Raw genomic sequence first — 17508 nt, forward strand, 5'->3', positions numbered from 1 at the left:
TGATCTCCTTCTGTACCCCATGAGTGTTACACACCGATAAGGCTCTGGGCTTGAGCGACTGCAAGCCTAAGCCAGCCTGGAGAAGAAAAACCTAATTCTCATCAGCAGTGGTGAAAAGATACTCCTTTGTGGGACTTAGAGGTGTTTTACTGCCAATAGAGGGAAGAGATCGGGGGGAATACAAGAAAAAAAAACATGCCAGCAGTGAGAAGCCACCTTGGGCAGCAGAAGAGCCCACCCTGAAGGCCATTCACGGCTCCCCAAATGTTTTTGCCTGACTGCTGATTTTGGCTGGTTATTGGAAGTAGGGATTAGGAAAGGGAGGTTTCTATGAATACTAAAAAGATGCAGGTGGGAGTGGGCTGGTGTGACAGGGATCCCAGAGAGCCCTGCAGGAACGGATTTCCCATTGAACTCAAACCGGAGGCAAGCAGCCCTCTGGCCAGCCCTGCTGCACCCCTGGGTGCTAATCCCATCCCTTCCCAGGAACCAACCACGCAGGGACACGGGCACACGAGGAGCAAGGAGCTGAAAACAGAGCCCCTTGCCAACACACGCTTTGCATGTTTGAAGTTAAGCACCACTTGCCTTCATCCTTCCGAGCGCTGTAATATTATGCCTACAAGCACAATTTAGCCAATATATTCCTCCCCCACGAGTTTAGGAAAAGTGAACCGCAGGAGGCGGTGTGGAGCAAACAATCCTGCACAGCATGTCCCTCCAGCTCACAACACAGCACCCTGCGCTCCTCACACCTCCCTCCGCACAGCAAGGAACAGCACAAGCTCCGAGCTCCGTCTCCTCGGAGGAAAATGAGAACATTAGGCATTTTATTCACTGACAGCTCAATAGCATCAGAGGAGGAAACACCTACACGGCACAAAGTGTTAGTATAATCTCAGCTGGTAATGATTTTCTGGAGGAGATGTAAATGGAGAGGAGCAGGCTGCTAATGCCGGTATTTGCCGAAGACATTAGAGGTTACATCACTCAGAAGTGTATGTCGCAGCTCCACATCCATTTTGCTGATAAAAATATGGCAATTCATTGACTGAGTAGTCAGACTTCACTTCCAGCAAGGATAAAGATTATACCATATGTTATACCAAATGCAATTTCCCCAGATTTGTAGAAAAGCTCCCTAACTACACGTACTGAGCTGTTCCAGGCTGGCCTGGAAGCTGGAGCCTGACACAGGCTAACTGACCAAATTCAATCAGCTTTCTAGCATTTGTTAAAAAGCAGTGTGATCAACATGTTGTTATGCTAAAATATCTTCTGTTTCCTCCACAAATCTGGTGCGTATTCAATTGTCTGATGACCTTATAGATTAAAATGATTATGCTCCTACTTGTTAGTGCTCCCAGCCCACACGTCTCAGGGAAAGGGAGCTCGATTCCCTTTCGGCTCATGCCTCAGCATCAATTTTGTTTAACTAAGTTCCAAATGAAGAACCTTTATTATTAGTGACAGAGCCAGGAAAGACACAGCTTGAATTTTAGATCCCAGATGGAGTCAGCAAATTTGGCAGCCAGGAAAGCCATCTTTTTGCTTGCAGTCTGAACACATTGGGTATGGAGTCATTGAGTGGCAATAATGGCACAGCCCCACGATGCCATTTGACACTTTGCAGCACATCGCTGTCCTTTTTAACTGACAAGAAAAACCTCACTCAGTGCCACCAACCGCTAAATATAACCTATTTATGCCATCCAGACCTGTTTTTCAGAGGATGCAGCCAGCATAGTACTAGACATACTGTTAAACCAAAAGTAAACTGTTTTCAGCTTCCACTGTTGTTTCACGTTTCAGGACATAATTTCTTCCTACTTATTTACAATAACCTTACAGCACAAAAGCAGGGAAAAGTTAGCTAGCTGTGGAGAGGACAGCTGAAAAAAAAAAAAAAAAAAAAAAAAAAAAAAAAAACACCCATAAAGTAGTTTAATTTTAGATTCATCATTTTCTAGCTGCTGTTGTTATAGTGCAATACATTGATGCGTGTTATTAATTTTTTAATTGTAAGACATTTCATCACAGTGCTTACACGCTGCTTGCACAAAACAGTCTCTTCCAGACCCACGTTCCTGGATTCTACTACAGCAAAAATCATAAACAGCCCTCGGCTGTACTCCAGTCACAAACGTGTTCTTCCATGAACAAGTAATATGCAATCTCTCTCCCCTTACCATATCTCTACAGTTCAGCATGTATGAATTTCAGCCGCAGTGTCGAAGAATGAAATCAGCCACAAAGCTGCCCAGAAGCCCAAAGCCTTTACATGGTGCAGAGCCGCTCCGTGGCAGCATTCTTTCACTTGGGATTCACAGACCACAAAATGCATGCAGGGAGATGCCTGCTTCTGCCTGCGGTCCTCAGGCACAGGGAGGCTGACCGTAGGCAGAGCACAGGCACGGACACCGTCACCCTCGTGTCCTGACAGGGTGCTGCCTGTTCAGAACCATTTCATTTTCTCAGCATGGCCGAACTGGCAACAGAATGCTTGCTTTGAGAGAAAACTGATACAAGATTGGCTGCAGTGCATCACTTCATAGTAATCTGAGATACATAAAACCAAGACAGCTAGCAAGGACCCCTGAAGGCCTCACCGGAGCACTTCAGCACGCACAGCAGAGGCAGAGCATTGCCCGTGCTCTTCCCTCTCTGTTGTGTCGCTGCTGATCACCAGTAACCATCGATCACCAGTCAAGGCAGACCAGCACCGTCCCAGCAGCCTGTGACCACAGCAGCAAAGTCACTTAGGGGCTACAATGGCATCAAGAACCTGTTACTAGCTGGAGAAGATTGGTTATTAACACAAAGCCTTAATGCTGGACTTGGGACATGCACCATGTATGCCTGTACAACCCACCAGAAACAAGACACCCCCTGCCCCATGCGACATGAATTATGCATGAAAATACAGCAATTACTTCGTTAATGGGTGCAGCATTATCTACAAGTTAGTGTAGTCAGGCAATAGCAGGCTCTGTTCCAAGCTCCGCTGCTTATCCTTTGGACAAATTACTTCGATCCTCTGTGCCTCAGTCACTGCACATCTAGGTCAGTGACAAACTTCGGCCGCTTTTAAAGCCACCTCCTCCCGCCCCAGTCTGGATTGGAAAGGCAAAATAAAACACATGAGGCTCAATGTTGAAAAATACTAGTACTGTACACAAATTTTATTTCTTTAAATTCATGTTAGACAAAAGTGTCATAAAAGATTCAGATTGGTATAATAAAAATATAGTAGCACTTCCTCCATGGGCGATCTGTTTTCTGAAATTTACCCATACACCTTCTTATGCTCAAATGGCTCACAAAGCCCATGCAGACCCTGTCAGCACACCTGGGAAGAGCATTTTGCAGATGATTGACCTCTGTTTTACAAATCCTCCAAATAATTTGGCATTTCCACCCTCTGTTAGGGAGGGCGATGGAGGCAGCAGAGACCAGCAGTCACCGTCAGACAGTGCAGCTTAACAAATGAATGTGAGGTCACATTGCCCTGGGCACCCCAAAAAGCAGGTAAGTGAAAGGGAAGAGCTGCAGAAGGCAGGAATCCTTACAGAAAGGCTTCTAAAAGAGGAAGAGTAAGAAGTGGCAGCTAGCTTGAATTCCAGCTAAAGCCATGAGATTTCCTGCTGCCCATCCCTTCTGAAGGCCAGGAGTCAGTCTGCACCAACAACAGGTTGGGAGCTTAGGACAGAGATTAGCCTGGGTGACCTGGTCTTGGGTTTCTCTTTCTGCTACTCACTGAGATTTTCTTCCCAGAATATTAACCAACTCCTTTCCTTGCTGCTATTCGTAGTGCCTTTACTGCTGGTACTATCCTGCAGTGTGTTCCTGACACATCTAGGGATTAAAGGAAACAAGACAGGAAAAGCTATGCTGAAGCAAGACTGGTCCAGTATAATAACACAGCAAAAGAGAAAAGGAATACCACATCTAACAAGTGCACAGTGTTTATAAACGGGAGTGCAAAGCTCGTGAAACATTTTTGCATGAAGTAACAAATGAAACAAGGAAAATTAATGACAGGCAGCAAACTCTTCGGGGATGGCAAGTACACCAGAACAAGACAAGACATAACCAAGCCAGGGAAATCAGCAGCTGCTCCCCAGTTTACTGTAAACTGAAACATAACTTTGTCTGTGCCAAGTGGAGGGAACAGCATCCACAAGCTGTTTGTACGATTTAAAACCTTAATGTTATTCAAAGGTAGCCCAACAATCACTGTAGGAGATTTAATGCCCAGGCTTAGGACCAAGCTTTAAAGAAAAGCTTTTCCCACTTCAAAGCATATTTTCCAGACTCCCTCACTGAGATATTACATCCTCACATCCAATATGCAGTCTCCAGTTGTTTGTTACCTACTCTGTAAGATTATTTTTATTTCAAAGGATAATACTGGTGCTAAACATAATAAAAGTTAACTATAAAAACAGATCACATCAAATTGCATTTCAAAAGCCACTCTAAATGTTTATAGAACATAGAAACTTCCATTGGGTGTATTTAAAACAGATCATGAAAGAATTTATCAAAATACAAACCACTCAAACCCAGAAAAAATGAAGAACAACTCTAAGCATGGAATAAGAACCAAACAGTCCCTCAGCAGCAAAATGAGACAGAAGGAAAGGCAGTGACAGGGCTATGCTGGAAGTGGCCAGGAATGCTCTGGAAATGGTGATATTTGGCCAAGTTCTTGCTCACCTGCTGCGTAAGACGGTTCTTTTGAGTGGTTTTCTTGGCGGACCTTGGGTAATTTCTGTGAAAGTAAGTTTACTTAGTTAAAGCAAATAGTTAAATCAAACACAACACAGAAGCACGTTTAGGCTGGAACGGTACCTTCGCCAAAAATGCCTTCCTCGTTCCCTGGGGCTTGCAGCTGGTATCTAATTTTCTTGTTATGAGGTTCTGAAAGGGAAACCACATTTTAAGAAGGCACCTTGGTAAGTACCAACAGGAAAGTTTAAAAATGCCCGGTCAGGAATGCTGCCTCGTGCTCTGTTACCTTCTTTGCTCAGTTCTCTCCCCCTGGCTGAGCAGAGAAGGCTGAAGGCTCCACTACCCAGCAGTTTAAACAAAAGGCTGATTTTCAGCAAAGTGCTGCACATACATAAGAAGTACACTCATTTGCTACATCTGAGCACGTTCTGAAATAACAGGACAAAACCCCACAAAACTTCAAGCAACCTTACAGGAGCAACATTAAAAAAAAATGTCACATTTCAATGAGTTTGGTTATCTCCCATCCTCAGACCATTGCAGAGCTTTTCCACATCATCAGATGCTGTTTGCCCCTTATGCATTTTGAAAAAAAAACAACTCTATCTTATATTTTTTTCTCATTTTTGTGCAGAGGCATCAGTGTAAGTCAGGAAATACAAACCCATCCAAGGGAGTACGAGGAACCAGAGGGGCCTCTCCTACAAAAACACTGACAAAACAGTTGGCTTGCAGAAGGAGCACCTGTCTGGCACAGGGCGCTCACATCCCCAATGCAGAGCACTTCATTTCTGCAGCAGTTGCTCAGCAAGAGCAGCTGGTGACCAAGGAGGTCGCAAACCAGCAAAGCAATTTGTTCGTGCCAGCAGCTGGGGAGAGGTATCTGCATTGCACCCAACGTAGCTGCTCAGTGGAAGTTCAGAACTAAATCCTGGCAGGATCATACAGGCTGCTCCCTAGAGGTCTTTATGGGCCAGGGTTGCGTGGATCGCAGAGCACCAAACTTTTACACTTTGATGGGGACTACGAGTCTTTGGCTTAGATCATTTCCAGGAGTGCTTGCTACTTCTGGCAACTGCTGCAGTTTTTACTTTTCGTGGCACAAATTTAGAATTTAAAATTCTTTAAAATGAACTGAAAACACCTCAACGGACTAATGGATAAAAGTGTGCCCCTGGAGAATGTTTGTAAGAGGAAATGAAGTGTCTGCTCTTCCTGCGGGCGCTCACGCCCTACCTCACGGTGAGGTCTGACAGCCGCTGCCACTTTTTGTCAAGGGTCCGGTACTCCAAGCTGGCAGCCTTATTCATCAGAACATGTAATTCATTGAGAGCATCTGCAGTTCATCAAAGCAAGGCATTAGTGAGAGAAAAAACATCCCACGAGAGACTGGATATAGCAGCCTGATTCTCAGTGTTGTTCCTGGTCCTCTAGGCCATTTTTACATCCTACAACCAGCACCCTGAGCCCAAGGATTTAGAAGAGGACACTATTTTCACGAAAACCTGAGCAACACCTCTCCAGGTTCCAGAAGCAGCATTTACAGATGACAGTGTGTCAAATATAAGTGCTTTTCCAAGTGCCTCTCTGCCATCATGACCTATTACAACAATCAACCTAAGTGTATATACAATCCAAGGGTAGCACGATATCGCCACCTACAACCACTGAATGCTTTGATAGTACTGCTCTTGCAGTCAGAACAAGCCCTCTGAAATTCTTGCATAGTGAATCCTTGGCAAGAGATGGCTCAACAGAATGCAAGAGTCCTTGAATCATTCACAAAATATGGGACAATCAGTAGCACCAACCTAGTGGTTGCTCTTTTGCCCCCTCAGAACAGGTTCTACAGCACAGTGAGAGGTAAATTCCTTGGAATGCTGCCCTTGCTAAGGTCCGTCCTTGAAAGGTGCTCTCGGTACAGAACAGCCTGTGTCCTTGTCCAGTTGAGATTCTAAGGTTTTTCCATCCTGCCACTGCAGTCATGTGAGTGATGTAAATCACTTTTCTGCGTAACACTTCTTCCTTTCCAGGGAACAAAATGTTTCTCGAGCAAATTCAGGTCTCCTTCATAAACCACAGTATCAGCTTCTCTTTGCCCGAAGGAACAACTTCTTGTCAAAAAGATACTTCTGGAGAAGATTTCTGAAATGTTCTCAAAATCCATTTTTTCTGGCTGCATTGTTTGGGAAGAAAGGAAGCACTCCAGGACAGCTAACAAAAGGCAGGCTCTCACTGCCACATTACACACCACTTAATGTTGTCGGCAAAAAGCTAATGCATAACGTCTCTGACTAGAAGAAATCACAACTTTTCACAAATTCTTTGCCTTCCTGCACAGAAGTTGTCCTAGATTCCCAAATCTGAGTCACAATCAAATGGGGTCACGGGAGCAGGGGGCTCCATGTGCTGCTGCCAGGGGTGCAGCCCCAGCCCCTGCACCTGAGGCTGCCCAGGCTGCTGCTGCGTTGGTCAGTGCTGGAGAAGAGCAGGGAGAACTGGTCACATTGCTTTACTTCTGCCAAAGTGCAGGGACAATAAAAGATGCACATAAAACTTGTACCTGTTTCTATGCCACCCAAGAGCTCCCAGGAGCTGAGAAATCCTCAAACAGTCCATTAATCAAGCTGTAACTGTAATTTCTCCTTCATGACTGAAGAGCCCAAGTCCTATACCTTCCCTGCACGCTTTTTCATTCAAGCCAAATGAGTGTTGGCAGGTAAGAACTATTTCAAAGATTAACGTTTTTTCCTAGCTCAGTACCAGTCAATAGACCAGACTGTTTCAAGGCAGAGCCTCCTAGCAGACTGTTTATTTGTATTTCACACATTTGTTTCTCCATATGTTCCCTTATACTACTCTCCCCTTCCATCACCTTAAACCTGGGTATCTGCTTTTTAAAGGCATTGATCTCTGCTATTACAGCAAGACCAGATGGTCACAGACATCTGTGGCTCTCTATAAGGTATGTCTTCCTCTTCTCCCTTCGACTCGAGAGGGACACAAGAAAAAATATTATCAGGTCTATCCCAGATTGCAAGAAGTCCAGTGAAGTTGGGAAACATCATAAAATTCTCTCAAACCAGCCCCCAAGGAGAAGTGCTGGCAGAGTCCTGCTAGCAGAAGCACTGGGGGAAGGCAGTGGCTGGAGGTCAGGCGAAGCTAGCATGGTTTTCCAGGTACCAGGTGCTTCATGACTCTGCTGAGAGTGATCCTGTTCTGAGGGACACGAGAAAAGTTGTCTGTGCAGCAGGTGCTGAAAGCACTAGCCTATATGCACAATTGCAATGTTAATGACCTGTGAAAGCTTTCTCCTGAAGTGCAGATGTTTGGGTGGAAAACGAGAGAAGGCTATGTTTAGAGATGGAAATGCTTTTTCTGTTAGTTTGTCCTTCCCCCGCCCTTTTAAAAATAGGCCCATCCAGTTAGATACATCGCTGAGGACGAGACTAAAGAGCAGAGTGCTGGCATTCGGTGCCAACCACACAGTTATAAAAGAAGGAGCCTCATTACTTCTGCAGACTGATACAGCCCGACCAGAATTGCTGAGGAGGATCTATCTCATCAAGAGGGATATGATTGTATTTACTGTTGAATAAAGGGCAATAATGAAGTGTGAATGCTAACAAGTGGTCAGCTGGCAGAAATCTTTTGTGGTCAATCAGTTTCAGCCACTCGTTTCCATGCAGATGTTCAAATCGCGTCTCATTTCTACATCTGCTACGACGCAGCCTCAGCAGCATTTAGATCCCTATGGGAAGCTGAAAATAAATTTATCCATTCAGGCTGAATATCCTCTGGAAACGAGAATGAGAGGAAGAACAACCAAAACCATGGGTTAGCACCACTCTTGGCACACAGTCACCCAATACAGATATAAGAAAGTGGTATTTAGAGAATCCACAAGTGCAAGAGACCATGGAGATAAGTGAAAAGATAAAATCCCTGCCATAGCCAGCCTGTAATCCACCCAGACAACATACGAACAAGAAGCAAGAGACAGGATAAAAGGAAGTGCAAGGAGATTATGTAGAGGAAGGGATAGCAATGTAAGCCTACCATGATACAAATGCCAAGAGACTTGCAATACAAAACAGAGCTAAAGATTTGTGGCAGCTTTATATCATGATTTGAGTCACTTGAACAGTTGCCACTTCTCAAAGGGAATTCCCTGGCTGGCTCTGAAACCTGTTAATTTTCCTTTAGGAATGTATCAGGATCGTTCTGCATCAATACATAATCAATACACAGAAAATACACAAAATATTGCTGCAGATCCGGGTGCAAAGAAGTACCATACAGGGTCAAAGTCAGCCCACTGAGACGTTTTTTCTCTGACAACTGGGAAAGCCCACACGGTGTCAGGCTGAATTCCAAGCCTGCAGCTACTTGGAATACAAGAGGTTTGCACTAATAAGAAAACAAAATTGTGTGCATCGCAGACAATGTTCCTCCCCAGCAAAATAGATCTCTATTTCACTCACCAGCCTTGTTCATTTGGAGCTTCTGCCTGATTTTCTCTGACTCAGAACATACGTCTTGCATTTTTAATTTGAAAGGAAGAGAAAACAGGCCGTTTTAGCTTTCCTTGCTTAGTTCCCTCTGCATTACTTATGCTGTATTCATACACTGGAAAGCAGCCCCGTGGCTATGCAGCTGTTCGTGCAGCCCAGATAAGTGCAGGCTCCACGCAATGAACCACAAAACTGTCAGCTTCTTCTAACTCTCAAGAAATGACAATTATTGCACCCATGAACAGTCGAAATGAGCACAGTGGGAGGCCATCCATGGAAGCTACCAGAACACTCCTTGCCCTTCAGAACACCCCAGCTCTACCAGCCTCCCCTTCCAGTGCTAACAAGCGCCCTTCTTATTTCCCTCTGAAAAGTGAAATACCCTCAAAATATCACAGAACGTGAGTTGAGGAGGCCGGCCTCCCACCCCAGTTCATGTCCTCCCCTGCGCCCTCCTCACTGGCACAGCCTCACCCCTGTGGTCTGGGGTTACAGAGCTCTGCATCTGGGTGAGATGGGATGGGTTCTTTCGTTCAGTCTCCCCTTCTGAAGTGTTTGTCTGTTCTTTGTGTCTTTAAAATAACAAGTGGCGTTAATGTTTTGGGCACATCTATCACATCACGCTGCAGAAGACACAGAGGGACAAAGTGCCTCACGGAACCAGTACCGACATTAACTTGCGGTGGTGCCATTTTATGATTACAAAAATAACATTCTTTATTTAAATAAATCCACGAAGATAACATTCCGAGAGCAAAGCAGGGGAGAAAGTGTTACCGAGGGAAGCAGCAAGTCACCCTTCAGCTCACAGCCCACAAACCCGCAGCGAGCCCTCGGGAGCAGCAGATTTCTGTTGTGGCACGGCCACAGCAGGGGCAATGCGGAGGACAGCGGGGTGCAGCAGGGCTGTGGCAGCCCCGGGGGGGCCCAAAGAAGCGGGGCTCGGAGCCCCGGGGGCAGAGGGAGCCTCTCCTGGAGCCGCTCCGCTGCTGCCACCTGCGGGAGCCGCAGCGGCAGTGCCCGGGGCTGCTGCAGCCTCCCCGGTCCCAGCCCCGGGTCCTGCCCTCGCAGCACCTCACAGGGTAAAACACCGGGCACCTCCCCGCTATTTCAGGGCACCTTAAGAAAAAACGAAGAGGGAAACGGCAGCAAGCGGCCAGCCAAAGTGGTTCGGTGGTGCTGGGGCATTTTACAGAGAGCAAAGGCATTTAGTGGCTTCGAAGAAATCACTTCTCCTCCATCTGGGGCTCAGGAATGACTTTGCCTCGTGTAGTGGGGTTTATGTGGCAAGGTTTTGGTAGTGATGTGCATGCTTGGGCTCCTATGGACATTGCAAGTAGAAAATTAAAGGAATAGAATCAGAAACGTTGTAGTCAGTACTGAAATGTGTGTTTATTTCAATGCTGCCTGATGGCTGTTTAGCATCTGAAGATTCCTGCTCCACATCATCCGCTGGAGAGTCTGGTTTCCTTGAAAAAAACACTCATTGTTGCTTTGGGAAGTTCTTGGTTTCCTGACCCAGAAGATGGCTTGGGAGTTCTCAGGTGCTGCACTCTCATCAGCTTTGTGCTGGCCACAGGCAAGGTCTGAACAGGGCACAGATTTTCCCACATGATCACCGCAGATGTTGGACACATCTGTGCCTGTAGAGGAAGTTTTTCCCAGGCAATCCACACCCAGGGTTTGCTCGCCTTTAGGCATCAGCCACCCCGAGGATTCTCTGGGAAAACAGTCACTAGCATCAGTCTGATCACACGCTATGTGATCATTTATGATTTCAACTTCCTCCAAATAATTGTCCTCCAGTGGCTGATCTACATAGTCAGCATCGATTGGGCTAAGGTTTAGAAGCTCGTCAATATCAAGGTCAAAGAACATGTTGGTTACTTGGACTGACAGAGGTACCTTTGATTTCTCTGTGATCTCCGAGGCTACCTTTGCATCTTCACTGATGACTGATGCCCCAGTGCAGCTGCTGCTCACATCCTTTTCACTCTCCCTACTTACGTTTTGGCTCAGAGTGTTTTTTCTAGTTATGTGCTGCTCACATTCCAAGCATTCATCTGCCAAGATTTCTTGGATCTCTTCCTCAGTGTAATTGAAAGGAGAATTCCCTTGGTCACTGTCTGACAGTTCCAACAAGGAGTCGTCTGGCTCACTATCATCAAAACATCTGGCTTTATCTAGAGAAGGGGCTACATCATCGTATTTTGACTCAGAAGAACTGGCAACTAAGTAAGCATGGCCAGAATCATCTGGAAAGTGAGAGGCTCCTTGAAAGCAGGCAGAACTTGGGGCATGGAGCAGCTGTTTCTCTGATGGTGTGCTCCCCGTCTCTCAGCCTGCACTTCCATTCCCCAAGGAGACAAAACAAACAAAGAGCCTTTTCCAGGTTAGGAAAAACTGAGCAACAGAAGAGCAGTTCTGTCACATAACTAACAGGACATTCAGCAGCGTATTAGTCACTCTAAACACTCATACAAAACGAGTATTATAATGAAAGATTGTAAGATAAAAGCCTTCCTGTAAAATTCAATAGTTTAAAAATATCTACAAACAAAACATGTTTTTTCTCTTTGAGAGGATTCACGCTAACACGAATCTTTTAACCTGAGAGCCCTGCATTTATCTGACTCTCACCCAGCAGGAGAATCTGGGCTCAGGCAAAGTATTTCCTGCCCCCTTTGACCAACAGATTTAAAGGAACACCTTTTGTCTTTCCATTGTTTTGATTATTGCTGCTTTCAAAAAAGGAAGTTACCTACTCCAGAAATAAAAACCAGCAGTTCTGCTCTTTCCTCTTGTCATTCTGTCCACACAATAAGAAACAGCACTTTTGGAATAACACTGTAACCTCACAGAAGGAAGAAAAACCTTTGGGAGCCTGCCACATGGACACAACCTGTACAGGAGCACACGGAGTGATGAGCAGTCCTTGCTAGCTAAGACATGTCGAGAGTTCTGCGAGTGCTGCAAGTGCTTGGGTGCTTCAAAGAGAAACAAAAGGCAAATAAATTAATTGTGCATTGGGTTCTGCGGGGTGTACCTAACATGGTTCCTAATGAGTGAGGGCTTTAAGAACCAAACACCTCACACTTTGCTGGAACTCTGTGCATGAAATACTTCTGGAAATATGAATTGGGCCCTGCAGGGTGTAACTAACGTGGTTCCTAACCAGTGAGCACTTGAAGGAGGACCAAATGTCTCACACTTTGCTGGAATTCTTTGCATGAAATACGTTTGGAAATGTTAATATGCTCGGCTTGGAGCGCTCTGGGGCCGGCCCGGCCCTGCCTGAGGGGGCTCCAAGCCCGTTGTGCCGGGGGGGACCACGGGGAGACCCCAGGGAGCGCGGGGGCTGGATTCGAACCCCTCAGCCCTGTCGCTGCCGGCTCCTGGCGGCCGCCATCTTAGCGGGCCGGCCCCGCCCAGCCCCTGATTGGCGGAGCGTGCCGAGCGGCGGAAGTGACGTCAGGAGGGAGCCGGCGAGCACCGGGCTGAGGCTGATGCAACGCGCGGAGGGTCGGTGGGGCCGGGGGGCACCGGGGGGGGACCGGGCACCGGGAGGGGGGTCCCGGGGGGCCGCTAACGCCTCCTTTACCCTCAGCTGCCGCCATGGAGGCCGCGCCCAGCCCGCAGGAGAAGTACCAGCTCATCACCCGCAACCTGCAGGTACCGGGGCCGGGCCGGGCCTAGCGCGGCGGGGGGGACCTCAGGGCCTCACAGGGCCTTTGAGGGGGGGTTAGGGGTATGGGGGGGGTCCCGGCCGTGTAGGACGCCCGTGGTCTCCCCGCAGGAGGTGCTGGGCGAGGACAAGCTGTCGGCCATCCTGAAGGAGCGGGAGGTGAAGATTTACTGGGGCACCGCCACCACGGGCAAGCCGCACGTCGCCTACTTCGTGCCCATGTCCAAGATCGCGGATTTCCTGAAAGCGGGATGCGAGGTGAGGGGCTGCGGGGGGGTGACTTACACCCGGGGGGGGGGCTTTGTTACCACGCTGCGGGTCCCTGACCCCATCTCTGTCCCTCCGTGCCAGGTGACGATACTCTTCGCTGACCTCCACGCTTACCTGGACAACATGAAGGCCCCCTGGGAGCTGCTGGAGTTGCGCACTCGCTATTACGAGAACGTGATCAAGGCCATGCTGGAGAGCATCGGGGTGCCCCTGGAAAAGCTGAAGTTTGTCCGGGGCACGGACTACCAGCTCAGCAAGTGAGTCCTGGGTGCGCGCTCCTCTCTAGGAGGGAAAGCCTGGCTTGGGGCTCTGCTGTTCCCAGGTCTGCTCCCAGGCGCTGTCGTTCAGGGAACAGAGAGAAGCTGCCTCCAGGCTTCTCTCGATGTGTCACAGCCGCCCCCCTTCCTGGTGCTGACGGCGTTGCCCCTTCCCCCAGGGAGTACACGCTGGACGTGTACCGCCTCTCCTCCGTGGTGACGCAGCACGACGCCAAGAAGGCAGGAGCGGAGGTGGTGAAGCAGGTGGAGCACCCCTTGCTGAGCGGGTTGCTCTACCCAGGCCTGCAGGTGCGTGGCGGGGCCGCTTGGCAGGGCCCCTGTGCCTGGGAGGTGCTGGGCAAGGACCACGGGGACGTGTGAGGCTGTGTGCCTGGCCCTGGGCATTGTTCCCGGGGCCCAGCAGGGCTGGGCAGGGCCTCCAAAGGCTGAGCGAGCTGGGAACTGGTGTCCCAGGACCAAGCTTAAGGCTCTGTGTGTGTCTCCCTGCAGGCCCTGGATGAGGAGTACCTCAAGGTCGATGCGCAGTTCGGAGGAGTTGATCAGAGGAAGATCTTCACCTTTGCAGAGAAGGTCAGGAACGGGGGTGTTGGGGTCCCCTGTGGTCCTGATGCAGGGCTGGGAGACTTACAGATCCACTGGGAGAAGCGTGTCAGTGGTGTGTGAGCGTCACGGGGCTCCCTGCAGCTTCTGCTGCTGCTCTTGTGGCCTGCAGGGCTCTGGTGTGCGACACGGGGCTGCCACACGTCCCTGGCGGTGGCTGCCAGCGCTTTGTGAACACCCCAGAGCCTGCTGGGTCCCACTGCTGTGCTCAGGGTTACCTGGAGCCAGGAGCACACAGGGGCTGTGGGTTAAGGTTGTCCTGCAGAAGAGGATTGTCCGTGACTTGCCCCCTTGCTCCTTCCCAGTACCTCCCTTCCCTGGGCTACGCCAAGCGCATCCACCTGATGAACCCGATGGTTCCCGGCCTGACAGGCAGCAAAATGAGCTCGTCGGAAGAGGTTGGTCCCTGCGTGGTGGCTGGGGTCAGGGGCTCTGCCGGGCACGGCTTCATGGCTGGGGTTGGAGTCTGCACCCCGAGAGGAGGAAACTTCTCCCTGCCCTCAGGCTGGGGCCTAAGGAAAAGGTGCAGCAGCGCCAGCACGAGTCCTCGCTTGGGCGAGAGGCTGGGAAAAGGGCTGCAGAAATCTCTTCCTCCAGGACTCAAAGATCGACCTCCTGGACCGCAAGGAGGATGTGAAGAAGAAGCTGAAGAAGGCTTTCTGTGAGCCCGGGAACGTGGAGAACAACGGCGTCCTCTCCTTCATCAAGCACGTCCTCTTTCCCCTCAAGTCAGGTGAGGGCTCCCCACGCCGAGGCGCCAGGGCCAAGGCTTTTTGGGGGGCGAGGGGAGGGGATGGGAGCGTGTGGCCCCCAAAGTGGGGTGGTTCATCTGGCTGAGCGGGGGGTGAGTCCCGTGGGCTAATCTGAGCCTTAATCTCACAGAGTTTGTGATTCTGCGGGAAGAAAAATGGGGAGGAAACAAAACCTACACGGACTACGAGGCCCTGGAGAAGGACTTTGCTGAGCAGGTGAGTGCAGGGAGGAGCTGAATGCCCCAACCCTGCCCCTGAGGCTCCCACGAGCTCTGTAGGAGAAAATCCGTGCCAGGGAGAGGTGCTTGCTGTCCCCTCCTGGGACTTGGTGGCCCTGGGCTCTGCCTGCTGCGGGGCTGCCTCAGCCAGGCGCTCTCCCTGAGGTTTGTCCCCCCTCAGACGCGGTCAGCCCTGCCCTTTGTCACTAGCAGCCTCCCAGATGTGCTTTTATCCCATTCTGGGACGAGATCAGCATCTGCTGAAGCCAAGAGGAGAGATCTCAGCACCTCCCTGGCCTCAGATCAGGGACCTGAACTCTGCTCCTCCCCCCCGTGCTGGAGGAGACCTTGCAGAGCCCCGTCCGTCTGTCGCGCCGCAGGTTGTGCATCCCGGGGACCTGAAGAACTCGGTGGAAGTGGCCCTGAACAAACTGCTCGACCCCATCAGAGAGAAGTTCAACAGCCCGGAGCTGAAGAAGCTGACCAACGCGGCCTATCCCAACCCCTCCAAAGCCAGTAAGGAGGCGCTGGGAGCTGGGGGAAACAGGGCCCAGGGGAAAATGGGGCTGGGAAAGGGAGAGTCCCTGCAGGGACAGCCCTGGAGAGCATCAGGTGGAGGAATAGGCAGAGTCGGGGCTGTTTGCCTGCCCCAGAGATGGCACTGTGCATCTCTGCTGTTGTTTGAGAGGCTGGCAAAGCAGAGGAGGGGCAGACAGAGCTGTGTAGCCCAACAGGGAATTCAGGGGGTGTCGGGTTCAGTGTCTGGGGTCACTGTGCTGCCTGGGTTTACCAACAGCTTTCCCAACTGTTCCCTTTGCACCGCAGAGCCTGCAGAGAAAGGCACCAAGAACTCGGAGCCGGAGAACGTCGTCCCATCCCGGCTGGACATCCGCGTTGGCAAAGTGATCAGCGTGGAAAAGGTGCGGGAAGAGGGTGGCAGCGTGGGCGCTCGGGGTGTGCGGGGTGGCAAAGGGGGCGGCTCTGCCTCGTTCTTTGCCGTCCCAGCCCCTTTCCCTGCGCCTCACCTTGCTGCTGTCTGCTAGCACCCGGACGCCGACAGCCTCTACGTGGAGAAGATCGACGTGGGTGAGCCCGAGCCCCGCACTGTGGTCAGCGGCCTGGTGCAGTTCGTCCCCAAGGAGCAGCTGCAGGACAGGCTGGTGGTGCTGCTCTGCAACCTCAAGCCCCAGAAGATGCGGGGCGTGGAGTCGCAGGGCATGGTGCTGTGCGCCTCCAGGTGAGGATTGGGGTCAGAATCGAGCCCAGCGGTGCCGAGGGGTTTGCGGGTGCCACCCCAGGGTGATTTTTGCTTCCTCTGCAGCCTGGGGGAGCCGCGGCAGGTGGAGCCCCTGGACCCGCCGGCTGGGTGCTGCGCTGGGGAGCGCGTCTACGTGGAGGGCTACGAGGACGGGGAGCCCGATGACGAGCTCAAGCCGAAGAAGAAAGTCTTCGAGAAGCTGCAGGTGAGGGGCTGGGATGGGGCATGAAAGCTCCACGCAGCTGAGCGAGGTGCTGCTGCCCTGCAGGGAGCCCTAACCTGGGTACCTCAGCCCTGACCCTCATCCTCCCTGCTTTGCTCTGCTCTCCAGGCTGATTTCCGCGTCTCTGAGGACTGCGTTGCCCAGTGGAAGCAGAGAGACTTCCTCACCAAGCTGGGGAGCATCTCGTGTAAAAGCCTGAAGGGGGGGAGCATCAGCTAACCAGCACCAGAGAGCTCGCACCTCCTGCCTGGCCCCCTGCACCGCCCCAGCCAAGCTCTCCTCCCCGGTCTCCATCTCCTCCCCCAGTGCCCCGAGCAGGGGGCTCAGCCCTGCAGGACCTGGGGGCTCTGGGACTGACTTTGCAGCCTCCCCAACATCACAACAGCGCGAGGCCTCCTGGGGAGCTGCCCCCGACATCTCCTTTGCCTTGGGCCTGCTCAGCCAGCGTTGGTGCCTCCGTTGTGGGTCAGCTCTGGGGGCCTGGCGATGGCACCAGCCCTGAGGGACCGGTTTCTTCTGCCTCGTGCCATCAGGCTCCTCGCTGGGGCCATCAGCATCCTCCCAGCTGTGCCAAGGACTGGTCCTGGCTCCAGGACAGCACCTGGGGGTGCTGCAGTGAGGGTTTTAAGGGAAGGCTGCTTGCTCAAACCTGTGTTGCTGCTACCGGGGCTGGGGGCAGCTGCCTGGCAGCCAGGGGGCCCCCCTCCCCTCCCCTGCCATGCTCGGGGCGAGGGCCGGGGCTGCTGCAGTGTGTGAGGAGCCCCAGCCCCACCAGCGGGCCTGAGCTGAGGCTGTGGGGGCGTGGGCCTTAAACACTGACTCGGGAACCATCTGTCTGCCATAAACCCCAATAAAACCTCGGGCTGACTGCATGCGGGCGTGCCTCTCTGTCCGGGGGGAGACACTGAGCCAGCAGCCAGCGCCCCTCCCGCGTCCTGGTGCTGGCAGGAGCCAAACAGCCCAGGCTCTGCCCACC

The 17508-nt window shown here is 51.1% G+C and overlaps 2 protein-coding genes across 2 annotated transcripts; one reads left to right on the forward strand and one right to left on the reverse strand.

Moving 5' to 3' along the window:
- Window positions 1-10053: 10053 nt before the first annotated feature.
- On the reverse strand, window positions 10054-12301 carry LOC311218094 (uncharacterized protein; the record flags this gene model as incomplete). The annotated part of the gene is made up of 3 exons (XM_084300581.1): window positions 10054-10098; window positions 10767-11563; window positions 12295-12301. The coding sequence occupies 3 exons, from the start codon at window positions 12299-12301 to the stop codon at window positions 10054-10056; spliced, it is 849 nt and encodes a 282-aa protein (XP_084156707.1).
- A 418-nt stretch (window positions 12302-12719) lies between these two features.
- On the forward strand, window positions 12720-17397 carry YARS1 (tyrosyl-tRNA synthetase 1). Its single transcript, XM_084300812.1, has 14 exons — window positions 12720-12770; window positions 12856-12920; window positions 13045-13191; window positions 13285-13460; window positions 13640-13769; window positions 13971-14051; window positions 14387-14479; window positions 14679-14814; window positions 14964-15049; window positions 15432-15567; window positions 15877-15971; window positions 16095-16288; window positions 16373-16514; window positions 16641-17397. Exons 1-14 carry the CDS (start codon window positions 12755-12757, stop codon window positions 16749-16751), a joined length of 1608 nt encoding a protein of 535 aa, XP_084156938.1. The 5' UTR covers window positions 12720-12754; the 3' UTR covers window positions 16752-17397.
- Window positions 17398-17508: the final 111 nt, after the last annotated feature.

This window comes from Netta rufina (assembly GCF_964035555.1).
Source record: "Netta rufina genome assembly, chromosome: 23".
Lineage (NCBI taxonomy): Eukaryota > Metazoa > Chordata > Aves > Anseriformes > Anatidae > Netta > Netta rufina.